Source organism: Mus musculus, chromosome 8, assembly GCF_000001635.26.
Source record: "Mus musculus strain C57BL/6J chromosome 8, GRCm38.p6 C57BL/6J".
Lineage (NCBI taxonomy): Eukaryota > Metazoa > Chordata > Mammalia > Rodentia > Muridae > Mus > Mus musculus.
The window spans coordinates 11751805-11779360 of record NC_000074.6 but is presented as its reverse complement, the minus strand read 5'-3'; the positions used below and the strand labels follow the sequence as shown (position 1 = coordinate 11779360).

Here is a 27556-nt window from a genome sequence, read left to right as displayed (position 1 = left end):
CACACACAAATGTCCACTAACCTTCATTATGGCAAGGCAGCAAGTCACAAACCCCAGAACAACAGGATGTGAAATATGGGAAGCTTCCTGTTATTCCAGGATTATATAGCTCTCCTACCCAGATACCACGGAGGACCTGACTGGCTGCATCTGCCTGCCAATGGGCTTCAGCATGACGTCAGAACTCAGTGAGCCTACCACTACCTTCCTCCTCAGGAAACCCAACAATAAGAAGAGACAAAACAGAAGGCATACTCTAAGCCTAAGAGCATTCAGACAGGACTGCTTTTCCAAGGAGCAGAAAGGACTACTTCACTAAACAGCAATCTAAACAACAAAAAGCAAAAGTCCTTTAGTTCAGAGAGCATTTGTGCCAAAGGAACCAGGAGAGAGGCCCGGGACCTTCCCTGAAACAGCTTTCATAAACCAGCCAGTAACACACAGAAACTGCGCCCAGAGCCATGAGGTGTCCAGGACAGAACACACAGCCTGGATGCACACTGGGCTAACAGCGCAGGCTTGCAGGGAGGCTGGCTTTCACAGTGCATGGAAGGTGTAGGCCACCGTCACCATGTAGACCAGAAGTGCACATCTGCCTGCCCATCTCCTGCCATGACGGTCCATCTATCCAGGTTTAGTAGAAGCCTGTGACCCTGGATCCAAGGCCAAAACTAACCACATTTCCAGATCTTCAAAGACTATAGTCTATCTAGTCTTCTAGACTAGTCAATCTGACCTAGCTGCCACCTCCTGCCATAACTTCTTCCAGACCTCTCAAGTGCTCTGCCTGGGCATACTCCTTATTTTATGGTTAGTAATGGTATCCAAATGCAGTGTCAGGCTTAGCTCGTGTACAAGAGCATGAAACAGGAAAAATGTGGCATCAACTGCCCAGTGTCTACCTGATAAGTTGTCACCATTAAGGTGATCCTGTGGGCTGGCATGAAGGTGCCTGCTCACATGCGGCCCCAGATCTTCTGAGCAAACTGTAACACTGTCTCAATCAAAACAACAGGAGGACACACAGAAGCCTACCTACCTGGCACAGTTGCTAAGAACGGATCCACCCCAGAACTGTCCTATCAGGACACAATTTTCTGACCTCCTCCATCTCTAACCCAGGCTTACTGCAGCTGTAAGACTTTTCCTCACTACAGTTCCCAGATTAGTCTTCATCCTGCAGGCACACAAACACTGGCCTAACTGGGGCTGGGACCCATCACATGGAGTTCCAGGTGTCTTGTGGGGAGGGTCAACAAGCCTCTGACCCGGTTCCTCAAATGAGACCGGACAGGCCCAAGTGGAGCTGCTGTGGAGAATGACAACTAGCTCCAGGCAGCAGAACTGGTCAGAGAAGCCTCTGCTTTAAGCACAGGGGTGGGGGAGTTGTCCACAAGCAGTGTCCATCAGCAAGGTGAGGCCTCCAACTCCAAACAAACAGGACTTCCAGAAACATCAGACCATCTAGAACAAAAGCACTTTTAACACAGTACCTCCTCCTCTCAGGACGCTGTGACGCAAAATAAAGGTGATTTTGAGTAGGTACTGGCACACTCCTCAGCAACAAGGGTCCCTTCCACCCCAAATCTAAAACACAGCACTTATACAGTGTTGGCAGCTAATGCTCCACAGAGACTCAGAAGAAAGAAGGGAGGGAGGGAGGGAGGGAGGGAGGGAGGGAGGGAGGGAGGGAGGGAGGGAGGAAGGAAGGAAACCCTAATGTATGCTAATTTGCTGTGAGGAGCATTCCTTCCCAGAGGACCCCACTGCGTCCTTCAGTAGGTGACAGACTGTGAGGCAGAAGAGGACAAACACCCAGGTGAACTCTTCTACCCTGGCCTGTACTACACTCTCCACAGTGTCACCTCTGGGCAACTGGGCAAGCGCACGTGTCCACAGCCACGCTCTACACACAAGAGTGTGAAGAGCAAAGCCCTGCAGTGTCGTATCTGCCAGCGTTCAGAAGCAGCTTGCTGCAGGAATGTGGGTCACAAGGGAACAGCACTGCAAGGCTGGCGGGAGGAGACCAGGACTCCTTGTGTCCTCACCGCAAAGGTAAAGGAAGCCAGGGCCCAGCCTTGGAAGCCATGTGTGCCATGCATTAGGAGTCATCAGTGGCGTCCACATCAGCAGACATGAGAACGCTCCTTGAGGGAGAACAGTGCCTCAAGACTACCAAGATATAAGCCAACCTAGACAGAGGCAGGAGAGCCCACAGGAACCAACATGTAGACACCGCATAGAATTTAAAATCCAGAAGGCTCAACAGCGCAGACACACAGACAGAGCCTATCCAGACACTCGTGCTGATGTCCTGACCACACAACTGATGCGATACACCCTGAGATACTAAACTAAAAACAAACCAAGCTGGGTGACTCAGACCTAAATGACTAAAAGGCATCCTTATCTGGCTGGCTACACCTAGGAAGTGCCAGGGAAAGGTGTCTCTCCTCCGCCATCTCAATAGGAATGGAGACCCTCTCACAGGACAGACTGACCCAACACCTTGACATCAATCAGTTCCGCCACAAGAGGTTTATGAGGAAGCTATACTCATTCATTCTCTCTCTCTCTCTCTCTCTCTCTCTCACACACACACACACACACACACACACAAGTCTTGGCAGATATTTCTGGAGTGTTGCTTGCAAGGTTTAAAATTATACTTTTGTCCTACCATATTGTCAGGCAGAATCTGTGATTTCAGAACAAGACTGACTGACAATGAATGGTAAGTAAGTGGTGCTATTTAAGTATAATGCAAATGGTCCACACTGATCAGACAGTGAGATCCAGCCCTGGCTCCTCATCTTCCAGGCTCCTGCAGATTTTGAGCTTACGTCCACCTACTGCTCCTCAGGGATAAAGACAGAGCTTCATAACAATTACAACGCTCTCACCTAAGATGACCCTGAACAAGCTACTGTCCTTTAAGATAAGAATTGAATCTTATTCCGTTGTGGATCCTCTTCCTCAACATGCAAACACTATGGCAGGGAACATACTCTTAAGGACAAAGTCAATTATCTTTGGTAATTTCCAGGAGGGCAGTCAGAACACAGTCACACTGCTGGCCAGGCACCCTTCCCAGGCCTAGGAGAGACCATCATAAAGCACAGCTAGGCAGTGACAGCATCCAGTCACGACAGAGTGGAGATAAGCTTGCTGAGGGTAAATGTCACAGCAGTGCATGCAAAGGCTAGATCTTACAGTTCAAACCATCTTACACGTGGGGAAATGAGCTCTGACTCAGGCCATCTGAACTCTGCCCTCGACAGTACACTGCCAGCCAAGGAGGGGAGTGCGATGCTGCAGATACCAGGAGGCGGTGCAGTCACACAGGTCACACAGGCCCCTTACAGCCGCTATCCGTCCCTTATCTCTACTTGGCAAAGCACTGCCTGCCCATCACTAGACCTGAACCCAACCACAGCAGGACCTGAACAGAGTTGTGACAAATGCTTAGGCTAAACCTAAGGGAAGTGACAACGTCTACAGCTCTAAAAGGCAGTGAGAACACTGCAATGACAATGGCCAGGCTTGGACAAGTGTTTCAAGACCCACTGCAAACACTGCTCCCCTTCCTCCTACAGCACGCTAAAGTGAGAAGTGGAAGATTTTAAATGGGGGAGGGGCTGTGAGCAGTAGGCATCAGATTTTAGAGGACTACTGGGGGAAGCAGATGGGTTCTGAAAATCCTAACAGTTAGGAACAGTCCCATGAAGCCACGCAACTGCACCCACAGGCCATTTTGCAGAAGGTGAACAGCACCTAAGCCCTCTTTATACTGGGTCCTAAGGGCACATCAGCTTCAGATGTCCCTGAGTCCATGGGGCGGACACTGAGAGGAAGAGGGGTCAGTAATCCAGAGCTCAGCAGCACTGGTTCAGGAAGAACTAGAGAGCGTCAGACACTCGAGGCCCTGCTCCTAGACAGCCCTCTAGACGCTCCACCAGCTCTTCCTGCCACCCACATGATGGCACAGGCATGCAGGCTACTATCACAGGGCTGAGCCACAGGCTCAGTGCTGGAGTGTGTGTCTGTCGGACCAGGGCTGGATCACCAGTACCATATAAAAGCCAAGGTCTGGCCAAGGCACACGTGTGAGAAGCAACTGACAACGCGGAGAAGATGCACTTGAGCACAGCTACAAAGCACTGTCAGCATGAGGGTCAGAAGGCGGGAGGATCTGAGAGCAGCCCACCTGCACTCTATTTATGCTTTAGATGACACAGGCGCCAAAGCAGCCATGATCCAAGAAACTCCAAAGGCCCAGATGAGAACAACTCCCAAATAAAGCCTGCTCCCCCAATGTACCAGGAAAGGGTGGGAGGTGAGGTGGGAACCCTGCCTCAGCGAACACTCAAGTGGCAGGCAATGCAGCCCTACCCTACAGTAAAGTGAACCAGGGAGCTGGGACAGCCACAACAGGCTGCAGCAAGCGCTCCAGGCGCAGCTAGAGTGGCAATGTCCTTACCCCTACATCAGGAAATACAGGTTTCGGCCTGGCATAGTGCCACACAACTGTAACTCCAGCTACACAGAAAGCTGACACAGTGGGGAGGAAGGGTCACAAGTTCAGAGCCAGCTCAGGCTCTATTGTAGAATGAAACAGTATCTCAAAAAGTCAATAAAATGACAATAATCAAGGCTGAGGAAGCAGATCCCTGGAGGACACTTGCCTGCCAACATCTGAAGAGGCCCCGAGTCGGGGGAACAACCCACAGAGCACAAGACTGTCCAGTACTGCCACAAAACCATACAGAGCAGAGGGACTGTGCAGAGGGGCAGCTCAAACACTCTACGCTCTTTGTCTGCTGAGAGCTAAGGAGGCTGTGGTAAGAAAGGGAGTTTGCAGGTAGAGATCGCAGGCTTCCTGACGACTGGACACAGCAGCCATAAGTAACAGCAGATATCACTTTAGCCAGACTCCATACAAACTCCAAGGGAAGCCTGTGAGCAGGAAACACCAGGGCAGCCAGAAAGGCTTGATATGAGCTTCAGGGTGACGCCACTGAAACAGTCAACAGAACACCAAGTGCTGATTTCAGCAGTCACGAAAGTCCGAGAGCGCTTCCGTGCAGCACTCTCTAAGTCTTGCTATCCAGTTCCACGTGGTTTCCAGGCCCATCCGCGCATATTTGGTCTCACCACACTCACCAGCATGACCCTGAGAACAGGGTCTGAGGACCACAGACCCCCAGCAAGCAGCCTTCCTCCTGTGACCCTCACTCCACTTCTCATAGAGCAGATGCTAGTGCTGAACACCTTCCCTTAAAAAGGAACCGCCTTCAAAAATGTCTAGGGACCAGGGGAACGGCTCACTAAGAAGGGAGAGTAGTTGTATGTGGTGGCTTGGATGATTCTCGAGGCTGACAAAGAAATTCTAATGGATACCAGCTTTTGTTTGTCTCCAACCCCAAAGCCAGGAACCTGTTCTCTGCCCCTCAGACTGTAGGGATCTTTATTATTTCAGAGATAACTTAGGGGAGGCGGGCAGAGGGGCAGGGGCACGGCAAGGTTTATACAACAAAAGCTGGGGTACATAGGAGATCCTCATCCTTGAGGGGGTAACCAGATCTTGAGGGCACAAAATTTAGCATTTAAATACAAGCAGCATCAGACCAATCTCCTAAACTCAGCACCCCTAAGACACAGAGGGGCAGACACTAAGTGTCCTCTTCATCAAATGCTATGGGAAATTAGAACACCTGCATGCAGAATCCTTGCCAAAACTGTTTAACTAGAATCAAACTATGGTCAGGTTCCTATCTCACACACACAACTGTAATCCGAGCACCTGCAGGGAGGGAGATGGATAGGGCAGAAGCATCTCACCCTGGAGGCCAACAAGTGCTATACAGCAAGACTGTTAAAGGAACTAAAAGAAAATGGCAGAGAGACAAGCAGCAGCTATGCTGAGAAGTCTCCCTCCTCCTGGCTGGCTTGCACAAAGATGTTCTCCCGTCTGCGACGGAGAAGTGTCAGAAGTCTTACCCAGGTGTAGACCCTGCTAGCTACAATACCAACCTGCCTGTACACACACGGTAATGACCAACTGTTTTCTGCCAGGGTTTTAGGCCTTTTCCACAGGGAAGAAATGTGCCTGGTGTGTAAACCTGGTCAAAAGCTTATCGCTGGGATGGTCATAGCTAAAGGGGAGTTGGGGAAGACAAATGAACTACTCTGTTGTCTTGCTTTACGGACATGATATCAAACTGCCTTCTAAATATGTGTGTACCCAAAGGACAGCGCTCCTCAGCCTTGTTTTAGAGCCTCTGTTTACAGTGAGTGACCACTCACAGGCTCATAACTGGTCATCGTGAATGCTCAGCCCTGAACAGAAGCTCTGCATTCCTCCCAAGGCCCAGGACACTACAGAAGGAGGAGTGCTGTGAAGCACATCGCCTGACATGACATGGCTGTCTACATCCAGGAACTCACAGTAAGCAGCTATGTGTACAAGACTGGGACCATTGACACTCCATAATGGGGGGGTGGGGTTGCATACAGGCCCAGCCCTCCTGGAGGAGTTGTGGGCAGTAATGGCTGCCAGGGGAGGGCAGGTTACAGTACAAGTCACCCCTGCTCATGTGATACTTTGGTCAATGTAAGTCACCCCTGCCCACCTAACTCCCCACTTACACTTATGCAGGCATCCCTAGTTAAACACAGTGGGTCACAGGGCAAAGACATGAAGAAGGCTAGGGACTTGCTGGAAAGACAAGATTCAGTGGGAGGGAAAGGGGAAGAGGGGGTAAACGGGAGGACACAGTCAGAATACACTACATTTATATGTAAATTTGCAAAGAATAAAAATTAGCAATTCTAAGTCATAAGTGATAGAGGTGAGGAACAGATCCTAGTCAGAAGTCTCTGGAGAGGCGTGACAGAGTGAATGAGGCATGACTCCGCTCGCTCGCTCGGACTCCTCAGAACAGGAAAGCTGCTCGCCATCTGAGAACTCACATCTGAACATGGGCTAAACAGGAAATAACAGATTTCAATGCTAAGTGCCTTGGGAAAGTATGAAAGCTAGCATCTAACTGTACGTTAACACAGGCACTGAAGCATTCAGAAGTACCACCAGGTCTATAAGGTAGTTTAAATGCTTAGCAAAATGCAATTTAAACAAACATGTAAAGACTTGCACAGATAAAACTCAATGAGAAGTATCAGTCCTGGACCCAGGGTGTTTTCTATGGTGGCCTTCCACACAGTTTCCCATATAAGAAACACTCCCGGGAGAACAGGTCAGGAAGCTCTCTAGAACCCACTCACCACCCTAACCTTGAGGTAGGGAAACGAAAGCAGCCATTCTCCAGCTACAGGCAGCAGTGAGCAATCTTAAAAGGCCCAATGGCCCTCCCCAGAGACTCAACTTCAAAGTTCACAGCCCTACGATCTACACAACCGTAGGCAGGTAGGCTCAGATCTGTGGGACTATGGCTGGAGAGACGTTGTTTCTCATACCTGCTCTTGGCTACCAAGACTTCCCATCTTCTGTTCTCCTGGGAAGTCAGCTGTTCCCTCCCCGACTGGGTAACAGGTGCCATCCATGCCCTCAGCAAATCAAAGTTCAACAGATGAGCTGGCCAGCTCCAAATACCAAACTCATCAGCTGTTTCCAAGACCTGAGAGTGTGTCTGCAATGCTCCCACACTGAAGCCCAGGAGGGCATGAGCCCCCTTCCCTGTAAGTCCGTCCAGAGGAATAAGAGGATCATTCCCCAGGAAGCAGAGTAGTACAGGCCCCCGGAATCAAAGGCACACCATGGAAGAAGGAACAGTTACGAGAGAAAACACCAATAAAGCCTAATATAAATTTAGGCAGAAATACATATTCTGGGTAATTTTACTTTTAACACATACTCAGTATATATAGACTTCACATCCAAACACAGTGCAAAGGCTTGGGTTTTGTTTTACTTATTCAGTAGGAACCTGTCCTCTGCTGGTTCCCAGAATGCAAAGGGTTCTCAAAGACACAAAGATGCAGGACAAACAGCGTCAAGAGAAGAGAGGAATGTAACATCCAAGCAGACAATGGCCTCTATTTCTGGATCTGTTTTCAAAAGAAATCAGAAAGATGGCTAAAGGACAGCCAGAAAGAAACCTGTTTCACTAGACATAGGAGGGGGCGAGCACCTAATTCAGCGACACGGCATCTACCCAGCTGGTGCAAAGCTCTGGGTCCCATCCCCAGCACTGTGTGAGTAACTGCAGGCAAGATTCCTGCACACAGAGTGCAACAGCAGTCCCTCCCTCTCTCCCACCACTCTCGGCCAGGCCTGTGCATCTCAACCTTCATTCCACAGCCACTCATCTGTCATGACTGTCACTGTTTCATTGTCCACAAGGACTGGGGAGAAAATAAAAGCACAAATGTCAGTGATGCCTTTCCCACTGTCTGGCCAACTGTGAACGGAGGATAAAGCACCCTTGATACAGAACAACTGTAGGCAGGGTAAAGCACACTTCACGTACAGCGTCTGCTCCTCTTCCTGCTCTGGCCCTGGGGCACTGAGACTAAGAAAGGGTTTCCCAGCAAGCTTCCCAGACCCACATGGTCAAATGAGTCAGTCCATACAAGCCACCCAGCTCGCAGCAGGTGACAACCACAGTCTGGCCTGTAACTTGCACTCTCACCTGGCGGCTCAGAGGTACAACCTCGCCATCTCTTCAAAGGGCACATCAGAACCTACCCCAAGCCAGTAACTGCCCAATGTCCACCCACTGGACACCAGGATGGCAGTGTAGAGCTCTTTGTAGACTCCTTCACTTTCACATACAGCCCTTCCCAGGATCCCTCAAGCCTCCCACTGTGAGGACTAATGGAACAACTTGCCCCTGCACAGAACCTGAAATGGCTCTGGGCATTCTTCATCACCCCAGAGCAGAAACATACAGACCAGAGAAAATGGATGCACAGTGTGTGACCCTCAGTCCTGCGGCTGCCCAGGGACCGCCTCAGTTTTTCTTCCCCTAGAACTGAAGGAACATGCAGGGTACCATTCCTACTAGCTCAGCTCAGGGTCCTCTAACTCTGAAACTTCTACCTCGTCTAAGTCTCTAGGAGCTGGGCATCCTTCCACTGAGCTTCGCCATAAGGAAACCAGCACTAAAACCAGGAGTCAGTACCAGCCAGCAGGTGGCACGGAGCCATCTATCAGCCATCTGTCCTCTCAAACTGACCCCCATATGTCAGGACTAAGCTAACAGCACCCATGCAAGTCAGAGTTCACATAGACCATCCGACACAGGGAGGGACACAACGGCTACTATCCTACTACACTTCATCTGCAACAGTTTATGCAGCAAGGCTTTGAAAGGGCCAAACAAAAATTCTGTAGTTCTGAGGATGAAATAAAGATATGTATGGGAGAGAAGAGGAGAGAGACTGAGGTAACACAGACAGGGCACACAACTCAGCCCCTGCTTGTTGGGGATGGTCTAGCGCTATTATGCATTCAAATACTAAATACTGTATCCTAAGATCTGGTTGCCCAAGACAAGCAAATTCACACACACACACACACACACACACACACACACACACACACCAGCTTTTGTTGTGTAAACCTTGCCTGCAAGTTATCCCTGATAGGTTAATTAATAAAAGTTGCTGGTCAGAGAGGTAAGCGGAGCTTCCGTTCCCAGGCTTGGAGTCTCTGGTAGGGCCATGAAGAGAACCAGGAGGAGAAAGGAGGAGCAGCCATGGGGTAGCATGGACCATGGGGTAGCATGGACCATGGGGTAGCATGGACCATGAGCATATGACCATGAGGGCTGGCCTGGTGGAGCAGAAGCAGCCTGAAGGGACATATGGCAAGTGATCGCTCAGGAATTTTGACAGGGAAACAGAAAAAACAGCTTAGAAGGTCAACATCTGCCCAGCTCTAATGCTATAAGGTTTGTGATAAATGTTAAAGGTCTCTTGTGTCTTTTATTTTGAAAATAGCTGCCTAAAAAGCTAACTGCTGGTGTATTAATAATTTCCAGCATTAATTTGTAACAACAGAATATTTAAATCACGCTACATCTGCTATTTGTCTTAAATAACAACCTAAGGCCCTGGATGGGCCCCATAGTTCTTGAAGGATGCCTAAGGACTCTGACAAGTACCCCAAGTCCCCTGGTTGGTCACCCCATGAGCCCCCTAAGGGTTCCCCCAAGGCCTCTGGGGGACACTTTGGGAAGTTTTTCTAGTTCAACAAATGTCTGCTTAGTGGTCCACAAGCAATGACAGAAGCTCAAAGGAGCCACAGGCAAGCAGACAGGCCGGAGCACCCAGAAAGGAGGAAGCATGGCACTGGAGAGTTTTCACCGAATCGATGACAACTCTGAAAATGAGACAGAAGGCAGGTTCTCCAAGCAAAGAAACAAGGCACGATGGTTGCTGGCACTAATGACACTTCACAAGAACTGGTAGGAGTGTCAATAAGTCGACACCTGTGAAGCTACAACTCCTAGCACAGGTTAGTCCCGCATGGAAGGTGAGTCAGTTGTCATTACAGGCATCTCCAGCAGTTGGACACTACTAGAAGTGCAGGTCCAAGAGCACACAGAAGTCGAGACAAGGTGATGCTGTTAGAGACCAGCCCTCTAAGGCCAACTCTTGGATAGGCCCAACACATTTCCCTGGGTCAGCTAGGCAGGAGAGTGGCAGAAGTGACAGGCCCAGGACAGCAGAGCACTGGGCTAGAGACCCTGTGAGCCATCCTGTCATGAGCATAGAGAGGAGGCAGGAAACAAGTTGGGGGGAAAGCCCATCGAATGGAGAGTTTTCATGCTATGCACAACTTTCCAAGGACAGATACTATCCTGCAGACTTCAAAAACAAAAAGCAGAATTACAGCAACACATGTGAACAGCTCATTCATCACCCAGCACTAAGACAGAAGACCAAGAACTCAACTCTAAAGAGGCCATGGGCATGGCCCAGAGATAGCAAAAGCCAGCCCCTGGACCATACCCCAGCACGCCCAGCAGTCAGAATAAAATTCTACTTCCAACCCTGACTTGGCCCTCAGAAAAGAGGAAGGGTTCCTAATGAGCAGAGTTCCATCCAAGGCCAGCCTCTCTACCAAGCCTGGGCATGCTCAGGGCTTCCATGCCCCATGTCCTCTTGCAGACAGGGACTACACCCTGCAAAAAGCTGCAGTGATGACTCTGAGACCACTGGGTCTAGGAGCCCAGATCAAGGTTTTCTGCAGCCGGAACAGCGCAAATGAAACAGGAGAGGACCACGCAGGGCTCACCCCTTAGCCCTCAAGACCCACTCACTCACTCACTCACTCACCTCTATGTAACACATAGCTGGCTTCTGACCCACAGACTCAGCTCCACTTGGGCTCTGTACAAGCCATGGTGTACTGGGCTCTCACTTTCCTGGACATGGAATTTCCTAAGGCAAATGTTACTGGAAAAGTTCCAGACCCAGGTCCTTACCTAGCACCTATCCACTCCCCAAATCTTCTGCCCTGTGTTCCCACTGCTTCTCCTAACTCCTATCATCAGGATGCTTCCGGCTAGGTCCTGCTGTGCAGCAGCTTCCTCTGGAGGGAGGTTTGTTAAGGCACAGAACATACAGAGAAAGTGAAACACCAGGATGTTTAGGACAGAAGGACCATAGGGAGGTGAAGCAACAGGCTCTTCTAAGGGGAAGTGAATCACTCCAGCCTGCAGGGATGGTCAACTAAGACAGGAAGTAAAGAGCTCTAAATAGCTTCAGGAAGTCCCTAAAACTGACCACATTCACCAGGTTCCTCGATGCCAAGAGTGTATCAGCAGTAAGGCAGGCTGTGAGTCATTCTCAGACACACCAAGCAACCAGGAAGAAAATGAGACCAGCTGAACTGCCCAGCAGAACTCAAGACCAGATGAGCTCTCTAAGGAGGCTCAGGCCAACTGAACCACTGGGAAAGGACTCTCCACCTGTTGACAGTCAGCTCTGCTCCTGTGAGTCATGCCATGCCCACTCTACTGGAAGCACCCGAAGTCAACTCACTGGCTTGCCAAGCTGCAGATACCTGTGTGTGCTGTATCTCTCCAGAAAAAGTCTGCCACAAAACAGCTCGTGTGTTTCCTCTGAATGCCCCATCAGTGTTGACTCTGTGGAGCTGCTAAGACATCGACACTCAGAACAGGCAAATGATACAGTACAACAGTACACAGTGGCTCTCCCTTAACCTCTTAATCTTCATTTTTTACAAATGTCTGACCTGAATATATGCCCATATGCCATATGTATAGTGCCCCAGGAGGCCAAAAGAGGGTGTCGGATCCCCTGGAACTGGGGTCACGGGTGGTTATGTGAGTGGTGGGAAACAAACCTGGGTCCTCTGCAACCGCAGCAAAGGCTCTTCCTTCAGAGCCACCTCTCCAGCCCCTATCCACTAGTGTTTTAGGAACACAGGCCAGCAGCAGCCCCAGTGCACTAGCTTCACTCCCCGGGCTCTGATAAACACAGCCTGACAAAAAGCACCTTAGGGGTGTAGTGGTGAGGAGTGCTCCTCAGGCCACAGATCTGAATGCTTACTCACCAGGGAGTGAGTGGGCTTAAAGGTTTCAAAAGCCCAAGCCGGCCCAATCAATCTCCACCCTCCTCTCTCTCTCTCCCTCTCCCCACCTCTCCTTGCTGCCTGGACTGGGATGTAGAACTCTCAAGCTACTTCTCAAGTACCAGGTCTGCCTGCCAAGATGAACCTGTAAGCCAGCCCCAATTAAATGATGCCCTTTCTAAGGGTTGCCATGGTCATGGTGTCTCTTCACAGCAATAGAACCCTGACTAACATAGAGAGGGTTACAGTGACCACTGAAGTCAAGGCAGGAACTCAGCTAGCCAGGTCACATACACGATCACAGTCAGAGAGAAACAAACAGAACCCACTTGGTGCTTATGCTCCACAGCTTTCTTCAGTCACACAGTTCAGGGTCCACATTCAGACTGGGTCTCCCAGTTTCAATTAATAACCAAAATAATCCCCATGGACGCATTCAGGCCAACCTAATCTAGATTGTCCTGCACTGACTCTTCTCAGATGATTTCAGGTTGTGGGATGTTGACATTTAAAACCACACCTACCATCACACCTACCATTGCACCAACCATTGCACCAACCATCACACCTAACCATAGCACCAACCATTGCACCAACCATCACACCAACCATCGAACCAACCATCACACCAACCATCACACCAACCATCACACCAAGGAAGGCCCAAATACTCTGTGCAGAGCCACAATCTATTAACACTCACAGCACATGTTGTGAGGATACACAGAAGACAGCTTAGGAGGAGATGCATGGACTCTAGAAATACAGACAGACAAGAGCCTATAAATTCCACCAGAAATTACATGCACACTGGGCAAAACCATCTCAGAACTGTTACTAATCCAGCACTGTCCCAGCTCTCCTCTGATGCCCAGACACAGGTACCAGAGCTTTTTGACAGAAGATTTAACTGTGTACATTTAACTTCAAACTGCTCAGTAGGCATAATTAGCGCCTCTGCTATAACAAACATAATCAAGGCAATTTATACAAGAACTGAACTGGATTTAAAATTTTAAAACTTCAGACATTTAGAGTCCATGATAGTGGAGTTACAGCATAGCAGCAGGAACAGGTGAGAACTCACATCCTGATTCACAAGGAGATAGAGAGGGAACACACTGGAATCAGGCGAGGTTTTCTTTTCTTTTGTTTGGGTGTTTTTGTTTTTTCAAGACAGGGCTCTCTGTGTTTGAGCCCTGACTGTCCTCTAACTCTTCCTCTGTGAACCAGGCTGGCCTCAAACTCAGAAGTCTACCTGCCCTGCCTCCCAAGTGCTGGAATTAAAGGTGTGATCACCTAGCCAATTTCTTGACACCTCAGAGACAATCTTTGATAGCACACTTCCTCCCACAGCACTGCCTCCAGCTGGAGTGACCCTGCCCTCTCCATCGTCTCCACCACCACACCCTCACAAAGCCTGAGAGCCTCACGGGTTTCTTTCCGTCCACTCCAGACTTACCCAGGCCACTGAGGGGCTTATGCTTAAGGAAGAAAATGTTTAGACAGAGATGAGCGATCTCCTTTCTGAAGCCTCACTTGAGCCGAGCAGTGGTGGCACATGCTTTTAATCCCAGCACTTGAGAGGCAGAGGCAGGTGGATTTCCGAGTTCAAGGCCAGCCTGGTCAGCCAGGGCTATACAGAAAAACCCTGTCTCAAAAAAGAAAGAAAGGAAGGAAGAGGAAGAGAACCCTCACTTTAACTACCTAAGTCACCCTGGCTCACTTCAACACTGGAGACTGAAGTCCTTTGGGAGTCTCTCCACATTGAGGCAGGAATGAAAACCTCACTCAAAGGAGGTGTACTGGCTGGTTTTGTGTGTCAACTTGACACAGGCTGGAGCTATCACAGAGAAAGGAGCTTCAGGTGAGGAAATGCCTCCATGAGATCCAGCTGTAAGGCATTTTCTCAATTAATGATCAAGGGGGGAGGGCCCAGCCCATTGTGGGTGGTGTCATCCCTAGGCTGATAGTCTTGGATTCTATAAGAAAGCAGGCTAAGCAAGCCAGGGAAGCAAGCCAGTAAGGAACATCCCTTCATGGCCTCTGCATCAGCTCCTGCTTCCTGACCTGCTTGATAACCAGTCCTGACTTCCTTTGGTGATGAACAGCAACATGGAAGTGTAAGCTGAATAAACCCTTTCCTCCCCAACTTGCTTCTTGGTCATGATGCTTTGTGCAGGAATAGAAACCCTGACTAAGACAAGCATCAGCCTTCTCTCTCCTTTTCAAACAGCTACAAGCCTGCTTTCAGCTTGAGCTCCCCCTGTGCAAAGTGCCTCCACCCCTGGTTACAGGTACCAGGCTGGAAGCGCTACAGGTGTCCAGCTTCCACAGTGTACCCGCTAAGGCTGCTCTTTCATATAAGTCCACTTCAGGGAACTGGGAATGCCTCACTCCCGCCTCGGATTACTGCACCCAAAAAAGGAGCACACCAAGCAAGACACACAAAGATAACCACACTGTGTATTTTAGAGGTCTGCTTCTCTGAGAGGAAAAAGCAGTTGCAGGGCACCTAGGAAGGTACCCTGACAGACAGTGACATAAGACAACAAGAGAAGGTAGAAGCAGCTATTCAAAGCCTGTATGAATTCCTACCTTTAGCCTTGCTGTGGCCTAGCAGGAACATATTTGCAATGATAGGTACAACTTAAAGTACTAGCACACAGATGGAAATGGCCTTCACTGTTTACAGCAAAGGAACCTGAATCCCATGTCCACATCTGACAGGATTTACTCATCTTCAAAAGGCAGTCACTGAATCAAGAGACAGACACAGAGCATGAAAGATGGCCATTCTGCTACCATAGTGTATCAAGCTAAGGTATGTTACAAAACATATATGCCACAGTGTCACAGGTGTCTAAGGCTGTCTACATGTGTGCAATGGAGAAAAGATCAAACCCCTAACATGGACATCTAGCCACAACATCTCTAGACAGCGGCATCACGTAATTTTTTCCCCTACATTTCTCTACTTTCTGAGCTTTATGTAACAAACACAGACCATGGGCAACTTAAAAGCAGAATAAGCACCGTGGCTGAAAGCACAGAAAATACTGGTGGTTTTAACAGGAGCTGCCTGGCACTCTCTGTGGTGTTTATTGCTAACTCGTGTTTCTTACAGCACATACAAAAGACAAGCATCAAAACACCCACTTGCCAACTGACGGGAGGTGTGGGGGGCGGGAGGGGAGGGCTGGCAAACTGGAGCAAGCTGTAACCATGCATCTGGAAAGAAGCTGATGTCCAAAACAAACCAGGAGGTAAGACCACTACCTAAAACCTTTACTCTACAGCCACTTCTCAAAAGGCCTAAGAATAACCAACAGCTATTTTTCATAAAGTTCAACATCACTAATATCAAGGAAATGCAAAGTAAAGCGAAATGAACTATCACCTCTGACCTCTTGGCATGTCTACTGTCAAAACGACAAGAGCTACCTGCTGGGGAGATGGGAGGACATGAAACCCTTCAACACTGATTGGTGGGAATGCAAGACAGTACATACATTACAGACACTGATAGATATATACAGTGATGACTAAATCACCCTGGACCAGATATACTACCAGGTGTATAGCCAAAGAAAATCAGACACGTTCCCTATATCCTGCAAGGGTGTTCACAACAGCCTCAAAATGGAAACAACCTGAGATGGACAGATGCAAAGACCGGGACACTGTGAGGGTGAGAAGAAGGAATGAGGCCCTGTCATCACTGGCAGCGTGAGTGGACCTGGAGAAGCAGCAGGGAGGGTAAGCCAACTGCCCAACACCAACTGGTGAGGCAGGAGCAGTCCAAGCCGCAGTCACCGGGGCTGTGAGATGGTCAGGGCAATGGGAGGATGCCCGATCACAGGGGACAGAGTCAAGGTAGCCGGAGGATGAGTGTCAGTGGGCACCACAGTGTGGCAGCTACAGCTGACAACATACATGTGAAGGTGCTATAAAAAGAACTTAGCATGTTCTCACCACAGAAAAGTCTATGGTGGTGACAGATGGAGACTAGCTTGATTTAATCATCCCACAATGTAGTCACATATCTGAAACACCACACTAGACCATATTAAGAAACTAGGTTGTGAAGCAAATGTTATGCGGACAGTTAGTATCTTAATCTCTAATGAACTGAAAGACCAAATGTACAAGCCAAAAATGTCCAAGAACGAGGAAGGGCAAAATACATTTCTGTTCTGAATCACCGAGACCTTTGGACAGTTAATACTTTAATTAGTGTTTTTAACTAAAGCAGAAATGGTGTTGATATTATTGTCTGGTGTGTGAGACGACAAGAGGGAAGATTGCAGCCCTGGGTCATAATCTCTTCCCGGTCCCACACGTGTATCAAAGCCAGAATTGGCTGGAATAAAGAGAGTGTGGTTTGCGTCATTTGACAGACTCCCAGAAACCATCTTAGCAACCGTGAGAAATCACATCCGAGTCTTATTTTCCTTCCCAGAGCAGAGATACTGTACTGGAAGCAACACTAGTGCTTCAGCAGGAGAGCCGTGGTGCCATGCTGCTCTGTCAGTCCCTCTTGCTTATAACCTAGTTCTCTCTTGCCTTGGAAGGCCAGTACCATCTGGGCAGAGGACTCTGCCAGGAACGGTCAAGCCAACATGGCTCCCACTTCATAATTTCAACTTAGACTTTAGAAAATGACCTGAAATACAGCCATTTATAATAGTGCTAAATTCCAACTTTTCAAAATTCATGATAGAAAGTGTACATTATAACATTTGCAAATATGTAATATACAACTAAACACTCTTAGAACAATGGATGTTTCTCTGATGAACAACTAAATCAAAGTTCACTGCTGCATTTCCTATCTTTGCTGCTAACATCCCTGATACTGTCTGTCATGACATGGGCCAACCTTCGTAAGACGCCACTGAAACTGGATTCATGTGGCCTTAATTTAAGGGGTTTTGTTTTACTACTATTGCATGTTTATAGTGCCTTGCCTGCATGTAAGTCTATGAACCAGGTGTGCATGCCTGCAAAGGCCAGAATCGACACTGGATCTGGAACTGGAGTTAGAGACGCTTGTGAGTCACCATGTAGGTGCCAGCACTTGAACCAGGCTCCTCCGGAGAGCAGGGAGTACTTTTAACTACTGAGCCATCTCTCTAACACCAATTTTAGATACTGAATAAAGCTAGTACAAGCGTCATGGGAGTGACAAGAAAAACCAGTTTTTTTCTAGGAAGGCAGCCTCTGCTCTGGATAGCTGCAGTTCACTAGTCAATCATTCAAGTGCTTAATTATCATTACTGGGTAAGAAAATCTTGACAGTTAATATACTGTGACTATCAACAAATATATCTAATATAATTTGAGGACAGAACAACAGCAAGTAAGAAAAAAATTCTCCATCTCTGCAGCTATTCCACCTGAGGAGCTGCAGACAGACAAAGGACTCCGTGACTTGTCTCTCGGTCACTGAGGTACTTCTGGTTGCAAACGTCAAGCGCATCACCACTGCCAACAGCACCACCACCGTCACAGTTCTGGTTGGTTTTTAGATACAAATGGAAAGACACTGATGTTCTTGTGTCCAGTTTCTGCACAAATCAGAAAAGAGAAGTGCATGTGTGTGTGTATGTATGTGTGAGCATGTTGACGTATGCAAGTTCACATACACACATGTACACACGAGGGCACTCATGCATGTGAAGCCTGCCAGATTGGCTCTACTCTCTAGGTGGCAAGGCCCAGGGAACCCTGCAATCTCTGAGCCACATCAGTAAGATCCTGTGCACCTCGCTTGGCTTTTTCTCTGGACCTCACACTTACGCAGCAAGCACTTTACTGAATAAACCATCTCCCTGGCGCCTACTCCAAATATTTTAAGGACAGCAGTTGGTGGAAAAATAAGCTGTAAAAAGAAAATAAAGAGGCCAGCAAGATGGCTCAGCAGGTAAAGGCCACTGCCATTAGGGCTAAAAAACTTCATCCCTGGAACTCACCAGGTCAAGGAGACACCATCAGTTTCTCTGACCTCTGAGCTAGTGCTGTGGCACACTGGCGCACACACATGAACGGGCAATAGAAGCTTAAAAATGACTGATACGGCCGGGTGTGGTGGCACGTGCCTTTAATCCCAGCACTTGGGAGGCAGAAGCAGGTGAATTTCTGAGTTCGAGGCCAGCCTGGTCTACAGAGTGAGTTCCAGGACAGCCAGACCTACACAGAGAAACCCTGTCTCCAAAAACCAAAAAAAAAAAAAAAAAAAGACCAATACTGTGATGGTACATTTTTTTCTTTAAAGAAATCATTAGGAGCTAAAGTAGAGTAAGCTACTAGACAGTCTTTCTTACTAACACAATTCAGTCTGAAACAATGCCCTGGGAAAAGCCCCTTGGTATTAAATACTAAAAACAAAAGCTACGTTGGAATTTAGGTTGTTTTGTTTCCCATTTAATATTAAAATGTTCTCAGTCTCCCATCTTTTGAGAATTGGTTGGATATTAAATGTGTCAGTCCTAGTATTGCTCAAAGGTCCAAGGCTCTGCCCTCGGGGCTTCTGGCTGCAGAAGATTAGGTCTTTCCCTGAATAGGCCTCTCCCCTCACACAGTTACAGACTAAGATGAGTTAAAGCCATTCCTTTCTATAGGAAATTCCTAAAACGTGATGGCTAAACAAACTGGAGATTTAAGTATGGTATACCTTGAGAAAAATATTATATTTTCCTCTACCATATTTTTAAGTAACTGGAAGAGATATTTACTCTTTAAAATCAACACACACAAAAAAAGACACAAATGGTCTTTTTTTTCCCTCCAAGAGGAAACCTATTTGCTATCACAAGTGCAACTTCAGACTCATCCTCTCAGTAACCAATCCTTAGCCAGGATTTGCTTGTGTTCAGGGCTGCTCTAAGTGCCTGGGACAGGCCCATGTTGGGCTCTGACAGCATCTCTGGACAAACTCAGAGCCATAAACATCACTGCTATATGAAACAGCAACAGCCTCTGCAACTTTTACAAAGCTGGAAAGAAGGGGCGACTTTCACGTTTCTTTAAAGCAATTTCTTATTATAACAGTTTACACTGGTTATGTTAATGTGTAGGGTGAGTCTGAAAAAATACTGTAACATAAACAAAACCCAGGCATATGAGGATAGAACCCTACGACAAAGGTCAGACAAAGTAAATCTCCAGTCTCTAAAACGGCAAGGCTGGTGCCACCAAGAGAAGCCAAATACCTGATTTTTAAAGAGCTGTGAGGCTTTCTGAAATCGCCCAACCACAATCCAATTATCTGCAGCAATTTCCTCAAAGACATCAAATAAATTAACAAAAAGGACGGTAACACTTGAATCACTATAAACCACTGTCTGTCCAATTTCAATTAAATACACTTTCCAAACGTGACTGGATGACTTCTACACTTCATCTCAAGAAACACGCAGTCAAAGACTGTCCTACCAGGTAAGGAAAACCGCACTGGGTCACCACAGGACTGGAGTGTGTGTGATTTTACCAACCCTTCACGGGGTGAAATTGCAAACCTCAGAAGCGACAGCAAAGCTTATCTACCTGAAAGTCCCCAAAAAGCAAAGCCACTTTTCTACATCTACAACAATGCCCCACGAATAACAAAAGCAAGGAAACAGCGACATCCCTGGGGAACTGACACAGAAGGACCACAAAGGGTGTTCATCAAGCACCATGGAAAAGACAATCCCGCGGAGGTGTCCCCAGAAGCAGGTTTTACAAACCCCAGACTCAGGCTCGGGAGTTTTCTAACGTAAGCAATTATGGATGGAGGATCCAGCCACGCCGCCGAATTTCGGGCCTGCAGAAGCAGCATATGAGGATGTGAGACCAAGAGGGGTTTGGCCCTCTACACTGCAGCTAGGACCTTGCCTGACCACCTGCTGAGGGCTGGGTCAGACCTGGATGTGATGCTAGGGATTCCCAAAGGGCGGTTTTCAGGATTGGACAGATGTCCCCCGAGCAACAGGGACTACCAACGTGCCACCTGCACAGGAGCTTGAGAACCAGTGGTTCGCGTGGAACCAGAACAAGGCGTGGGGTCCACGCGCCAGCCGAGGGGACGTCGAGAGGCTTCTTCCCGGTACAGGTAGCCCCGCTCCACGGAGCCGGCGGTGAGGAGCGGTCGCTCGGGACAGCGTCAGCTCACGCGACCCCGATCCGACCCCCGACCACCCTCCATCCCGGCCCTACCTCCCCGGAGCCCGACCCGACCTCCCCCGCCCCCGCCCGCCCGGCCTGCCCAGCCCGGCCCGGCCCCGCGCTCACCCACCTCTAGGCGCAGGGACGCCCCGCAGGCGCGCAGGAACTCGCGGATGTTGCTCAGGCACTCGCTCTCGTTCCGCGGCTCCGGGTAGACCTGCAACACACAGCGGCGCTGAGCGGGCTGGACGCTTCATCCGCTCCCCTTCCTAGGGGCTGCACCAATCTCCGCCCCTGCCCGCACCCGGAAGCGCGCCCGGGACCGGAAGTGACGGCGTCAAACCGCGCCCCCGCTGCCCCTTCCCGCGGCTGCTGCGTCTTGGGCTGCGGCAGTCTACTCCCCAGCCCCGCTTCACCCCGGTCTGCGCTCTCCTCCTTCCCCTCCCGGCTCCCCTCACCACGCGCTCCGTCTCCTTCGGGCCCTGCTCCGGTATCGTGCGCACCCGCCTCCTCCATAGCCGGCGTCCCTCCAAAGGCACTCCACTTCCTGGCCTTGCTCAGGCCCTGCCTCCTACAGACCTCCGCTCCAGCCCCACGCCCACCCCTCCAGGCCCTGCTCGGGGCTCCCATCCCCGCCTCCTGACCGGCATTCTGCTGGCAGCACCTCACGAATGCACAGAACTCTGCCTCTGCAGCACGAACAGCCCCAAAGAGATTCGAGAGAACTTCCCTTCTTTCTCACCTAGGTTCCTGCAAAGTGCACTTACAATAGCTTAATGAACAGCATAAATTCTGCGGGTCGTCATGAAAAATGCCCTGATTCCTATTCCCAAACACAGCCCATGTGCTTTGTGATTGATTAACCAGAGTCGCCGGCCACTGTGGCTAAGGCTTCAGAGAAGGCTCCTGTTGCTAGCCTTCACCATGAGCAGCGAGGGAAGGTCTGACCTACCACCCAATGCAGTCCGTGAGGCATCCTGCTACACTTGCCACATGTTACGATATGCACCCGACCGTACCAGACACTAAGAGAAACAGGAGCAGAATCTGAGGCTGGGACAATGTAAGGAAGACCCTGATACATCAGGAAAGATTTTTATTTCATTCTTAAGCTTCTTTGGGGCATGAGTTATAGTGCTGTTGACTGTGAGTGAACAGTACAATATATCCACAAGAAAAAAGATTTATCTAGACCAGGCTGCTCCGGAAAATTGCTAGGGCAACACTGAATGCCCCATAAAGCTGTGGAGAAGATGGAAAAGCAGCAAAATGTAGATTTATGAGATGACCAGTTTAAAAAAAAAAAGGATTAGACAGCATTTCGAGTCTGAAACATGCAGTTTCCTCAGCTGGTCATTAAAAGACTGATACATCATGAACGTATCAACTTACAGTTCAGAGTGGCTGTACGGATAAAGAGTTTAGGAAAGACTTTGTTCTCTATAGCTAGGGCTGTGCTAAAGAACAGGTTTCCAGTGCTGCTGAGACAGCGTGTTTTCCATGAATGTCGGAAAACAAAACTGCCTTATGAAAACAGCTTCTCAGACTCCTGAGCAAAGGCTTCCGAGACCGTGCAACCTTGCTATTGTGTGCCAATACCAAGGGCAAATTTTAAATATAAGCTGCCCCTAATGGGATTAAAAAAAAAAAACAAACCCCAGGTCCACTTAGGACCAAAAACTTCAACTGCATGCCAGTCACAGGAGATGACAATACATGTATGGATGGCATCCAGAATGCTCTGGGATTGATCCACAACTGCTTCATCCCAGTCCATAAACACTTCCAGGACAAAACCTTACTTTCTGGGTGTTATTAATTTAATGTACCTGTTCCACTCTCATTCAACCCCCTTAGGGCACAGTACAAGCTTTTAAGGCACACTGCCTAGACAAACTGTTTAGTAAAGCTTTTAACACTCAAAGGCCAGCAAGGAAACTACCATGTGAGACTATTGGAAACCCATCCCATGTGCAATGTCAGCTATGTTGGCACAACCTCAGGCGGCAGCAAGCTGGCTATCAGCAGTAACTATCAGAAAGGGTTTGGCCAAGTTGCCTTAACGACTCTGAAAGTATGACAGAAAATATAAGTAATAACATCAAAACCATAATGACTACTGCACAGCAAATGAGTGGAGAGTGGAAACAAGAAGGAAAACTAGAGGAAATTTGGCCTGGAAGGGCAGTAGAAACCACTGACCAAGTCCTAGAAATGATCGAACATGGCACTGGAATAAATACTGTCAGCAAGACAACACAAAGTATCCCCACAGCAGCTAAAATAACAATCCAAGTCTGCCTTGGGGGGAAAAAATCCTAAGACAGGAAGACTGGGAGCTCATACTTGAATGCAGCCTTGCTTCCACTGCGTTTGTCCCTTGAGTCAAAGACTGGAGGTGACAAGCCAAACAGACGAGACTAAGCAATGCTTCAAGCTTTAAGCCACTTTAAGTCTATTTAAAAAAAAAAAAAAAAAAAAAAAAAAAAAGCCAGTCTTCTAAGGGACAGCCATCTTTACCCACATCTTCCCCTTCTACCGAACTAATTCCAGTCTCCCCAAGGTCAGAGTTCAAAGTACATTCAACTTGCAGCTAGCGCCCCCTACGGGGCAATTTTAACATTTTCATGAAGCCAACCATGTGACCTTTGCAGAGTACTTTTCTTAAGACTTTTTTTTGCATTCCTACTATATACAGCGCCCAGTATGTGTGTGTGGGCTGCAATTACTGTCTGATTATGAACATTCTGTATATGTGCATATGTGATAAACCACTACAGCCATGGTAGATTACACAGTACTGTACTTGAGATGATGGCTTATTGTAAGTAAATACATAACATTTATAGCATACATTCTCCAAAAATGCCCATAAAATAAGGTCATGTATTCACTCGTTGGCAGAATTTTGTGACCAGCCATGTGCACACATGCTCACATCTACAAGTACATGCAAAATAAAAATATGACCAGGGTCTTTTGGTTTCCTAGCCCTGTATTTCCCCCAAGGACAATGTTGCAGTTCAGCATTCGAGATAACTTCAGAGAAGGTAAACACTACAAATAATTAGACTCATCTCTTCATCTCTACATTTGATTATGAAACCACAGGCTAATTGTTATTTTCTTTTCTTGTATGATGAGTATATAAAATAATGGAAGCAGCATACATTGATTTTGATAATTGTTAACTATAAAAAGCAAAACACCTTGAGGATTTACATATTAGTGAGAAATGTGGTTTTTAAATTACACATACCTGTGTGGGGCATGCGTGCCATGGTGTGTGTGGAGTCCAAAGGAAAAGTGTAGCAGTCAGTTCTCTTCTCTCACCCATGTGGGTCCCAGGAATCAAACTCAGGTCTCAGACTTGGTGGCAGACCCAGATTGGTTTTCATCTGTGGATTTTACCACTTTGCTAGAATGAAGTGTTGTCCACCACCAACTCTTCCTGACTGTTCTCTCCATGTGTGTGCTGAGTGGCCATCCATAAAGACGAGCATGTGGGAATGGGAGCTTTGTAATGGGACTTATTCTTTGACACCTAATGAGTGACAAAAGCCAAACTCCAGATGTGGCCTATTACCCATTCAGAGATTTTAAATGTTAATAGCTTCACTAGAGCCTCCTATAATGTCTATGAAAGCAAGGAATTAGAAAACCCAGAGTCACAGAGTCCCTGCTATTGGGGTCACTGAACCCAAAGTCACAGAGTCCCTGCCACTGGGGTCACTGAACCCAGAGTCACAGAGTCTCTGCCATTAGGGTCACTGAAGTCTTAACACCCTGGGTGTTTCATTTCATTTTTGTTTTCTTTTTTATAAAGCATGTTTGTGATTGTCCTTTAAGTGACAAGAAAAGAATTTCATCTTTTTGCAGTACATCTGAGGAAGACAAGAAATGGGTGACAGTCTGCCTTTTTGTGTGACGTAGGAGAGGAATGTTATGAAGAGGAGCAGGGACAGCCAAACTGGCTATGTGTCCTTATGACTACAGGCTCCTTTTTGTGGACACACTAGTTGAGGCTCTTTCCATGGGTTACCTTAAGACGTCCTGGCCCACATAACTCTCTGAAGTCTGGTACATGGGTACATGTAACTAGAACTCCAATGAACATCGCTGTTTGGAAAACTAAGGGGTCAACATTACGAGTGAAGAGCTCTAGCGCTATAACAAACATGTCACTAGGGGAGTCACTTGACCCCTCTAGGTCTATTTCCTTATCTCCAGTTTAAGGCCAGTAGCCTAACTGAGTTGTTGGATCAAGTGGATAATAAGTTAATCCAGCAATATTTACTGGGCCTCAAGTTCACAGCAGATCACACCATTTAGAATAGAAGTTCAGTTCCAGCTACTTGAGAGAGGGGTAGGTCTATCACTTGAGCTGATAAATTTAAGTCCAGGCAACACAGCAATACACCATCTCAGGGCAGAGGGGAAACACCTGTGGTTTCAGAAGTCCATAGTGTTTTCTAAAATGTACATAGTCAAGGGCACCGGAGACTGTAGTGAAAAACAACATGTCTAGGATTATTACAAGACAAAACAACATGGGAGAGTCCTTCATGCCTCTCTAAAGACAGTTTGCACATAGTCAATGAACAAATGAAAAACTAACATCATCAACCATCAGGGTCCACTCATATACATTCCCACTCACTCACGGGCGCACACACACATGAGAACACATTAAAAGTCCAGCCAACACTGCACGCCTAGCAGAGGGAGAAGAAGGAGAATGTTCACAATGTCAGGGTCGGCGAGGCTGAAACGCAACCTTGAGCCTGACTTGGGAGAGTGGACCAGAAAAACAGGCAGTTTCTTCCACAGTTAAACTTGTTTCTACCCTAGGCCCCAGCTGTTGTTTGCCCAGGAGAAATCATAGCCACCAAAATCCCGGTGTAAGAATGTTCACAGCTGCTTGCTGATTAGCGAGGCCACCGAGCAGAGGGCTCTGCATGTACTCTAGAAAGGCAACAGTGGCCTGACACTTGCTCTGCCCAGGTCATGTCGCAGGAATGGTGCGAAAGGTTCTCTACAATATTAACTTGCAAGCTTTCACCAGGAGATAATCAGGACTAGAAATCTTCTAAAGACCTTTCTGGTTTCCCTAGAGATACCCTTTATGCTTGATAATTGATCAAAATGTGCCTGATATGAAAATTAGTCACCAAGTAATGCTGAAAGCAGAGTCCAGGACCCTCACAGCTGTCCAGTTTCTCCTCCACTCTTCACCAGCTGCTCCTGGCTGGGGCAGTGAGTCCCTCCCCAACAGTCTCAACAAAGTGCCAGTGAAGGCAGCTGTCTTGGACAGACAGCTGGACAGCGTTTAGGGAGTCTGTGGGCCAGCTGTATGAGAAGGCAGGCCATGTGGGTCAGCAGGGCTGAGAGCATGGAGGGCATTTGCCGCCTGAGCAACCAAGTCCAAAGGAGAGAGCTGCTCATGCTGTGGCAGCATGAACCCATTGCCCAGAGTCCCTGTCCTCTGGGTTCTCACTGCACAAAGCTACCATGGTTCCCGGAAACGCCACCTGATTGTGATGTCCAGCCAGGCTTGGACATAAGAACTGTCAGAGGCTAAGGTCAAGATCCCAGGATGAGTGAGTGAGTGAATGAAATGGGGTGAGCTGTTGGGGAAGGAATATTCCAGTTCTCTCCCACAGGGAGAATCACTCAAGCTCCTGACTCCAGAACAAAGGTCCCACTCTGTCAACAATAATCTTGCCACCCAGTGGGGAAGATCACTATGTGTTCTGAGCCCTGTGCCCCTCTGTGCCATCCATGACATGGCAGGACCTACTGGAACATACCTCAGCTCCCTGTTAGACATCAGCCCTAAGGCCAACCCACTGGCACCTCACAGTAAAGAGCTAAGCTGAGCGAGCACCCATGCACCTGGTAACATGGCCATGTGGGCTGAAGTGCAGGAGCCTTCCCCAGGAAAGGTTGCAAAGAGCAGCACAGGGAGCCCTTATTTTACTCAAAGAGATGCCAAGACTTGTCCCAAACTACGCTGTGAGCTTCATCAGCCGGCTGTGTCTGCAGAGACATGGTCTCTCAGCTGCCCATTCTCTGACATTGACAGGCTTCAGCCTGTCTGCGGTCCTGGCAGGAAATGGGGAAACACTTCCCTCTGGACACTGGAGGTACTGGCTACATGGTGTACTGACACTATGTCACAGAGCTGTGAGCATCTCACCCCAGCTCCACACTTAGTGACATTACACTGGTACCCAGGAATCAATGAACACCAGGACTCAGGGACCCCCATCCAAGGAGCCCAGTTTGTTAAACACTCACATAATGGTTTGTTTTTTGTTTTGGGGTTTTTTTTTGTTTTGGTTGTTGTTGTTGTTGTTGTTGTTGTTGTTGTTGTTTTTGAAGCCAAGCTTCTACTGGAAGTCCTCTCTCAATGACAGCAGCTCTGGAGTCTATTTCAGGCTTACTCTAGGAGCCCTGCACGCACACACACACACACACACACACACACACACCAAACACAGAGTCCTTTATAGGCCAATGGGGAGTAATGGTCTCTTGGGTACAGACTTATCTCTCAACTCACAAATGGGCTCTTTCAGCCTCATCTATTTAATGTAATTTGTGAATCTGTGCTCTACAGAGACCTTAGCCTGAAGAGCTTCCCATAGGCAGCTGGAAACAGATAACAAAAAACAAAAAACAAAAAATCAGTAAAAACTATGATGCTTCCCCAAGACAGACCACCACCACACAACACATAAAAAGTAGTGCTGTGTGATGCAGGCCTGAAATGGCCACACTCAGGAGGTAGAGGCAGAAGGATATTTAGTTTAAGATCAGACTGAAGCCAGGTGGTGGTGA

At 48.2% G+C, this 27556-nt stretch overlaps 1 protein-coding gene across 13 annotated transcripts in view; it reads right to left on the bottom strand.

Annotated features, from left to right (window-relative positions):
* Arhgef7 (Rho guanine nucleotide exchange factor (GEF7)) overlaps positions 1-27556 on the bottom strand; it is a 107219-nt gene that overhangs the window by 55859 nt on the left and 23804 nt on the right. For 6 of the 13 annotated variants that reach the window (XM_006508844.3, XM_030243676.1, NM_001372321.1 and 3 more), the window contains exon 2: positions 20844-20930. In XM_006508844.3, the coding sequence (XP_006508907.3) occupies positions 20844-20930 (87 nt within the window). Of the gene's footprint in view, positions 1-21; positions 13483-17964; positions 18136-20843; positions 20997-27556 lie in introns of those variants that run through there. The other 7 variants (NM_001113518.2, NM_017402.5, NM_001372325.1 and 4 more) reach the window with 4 other exon arrangements.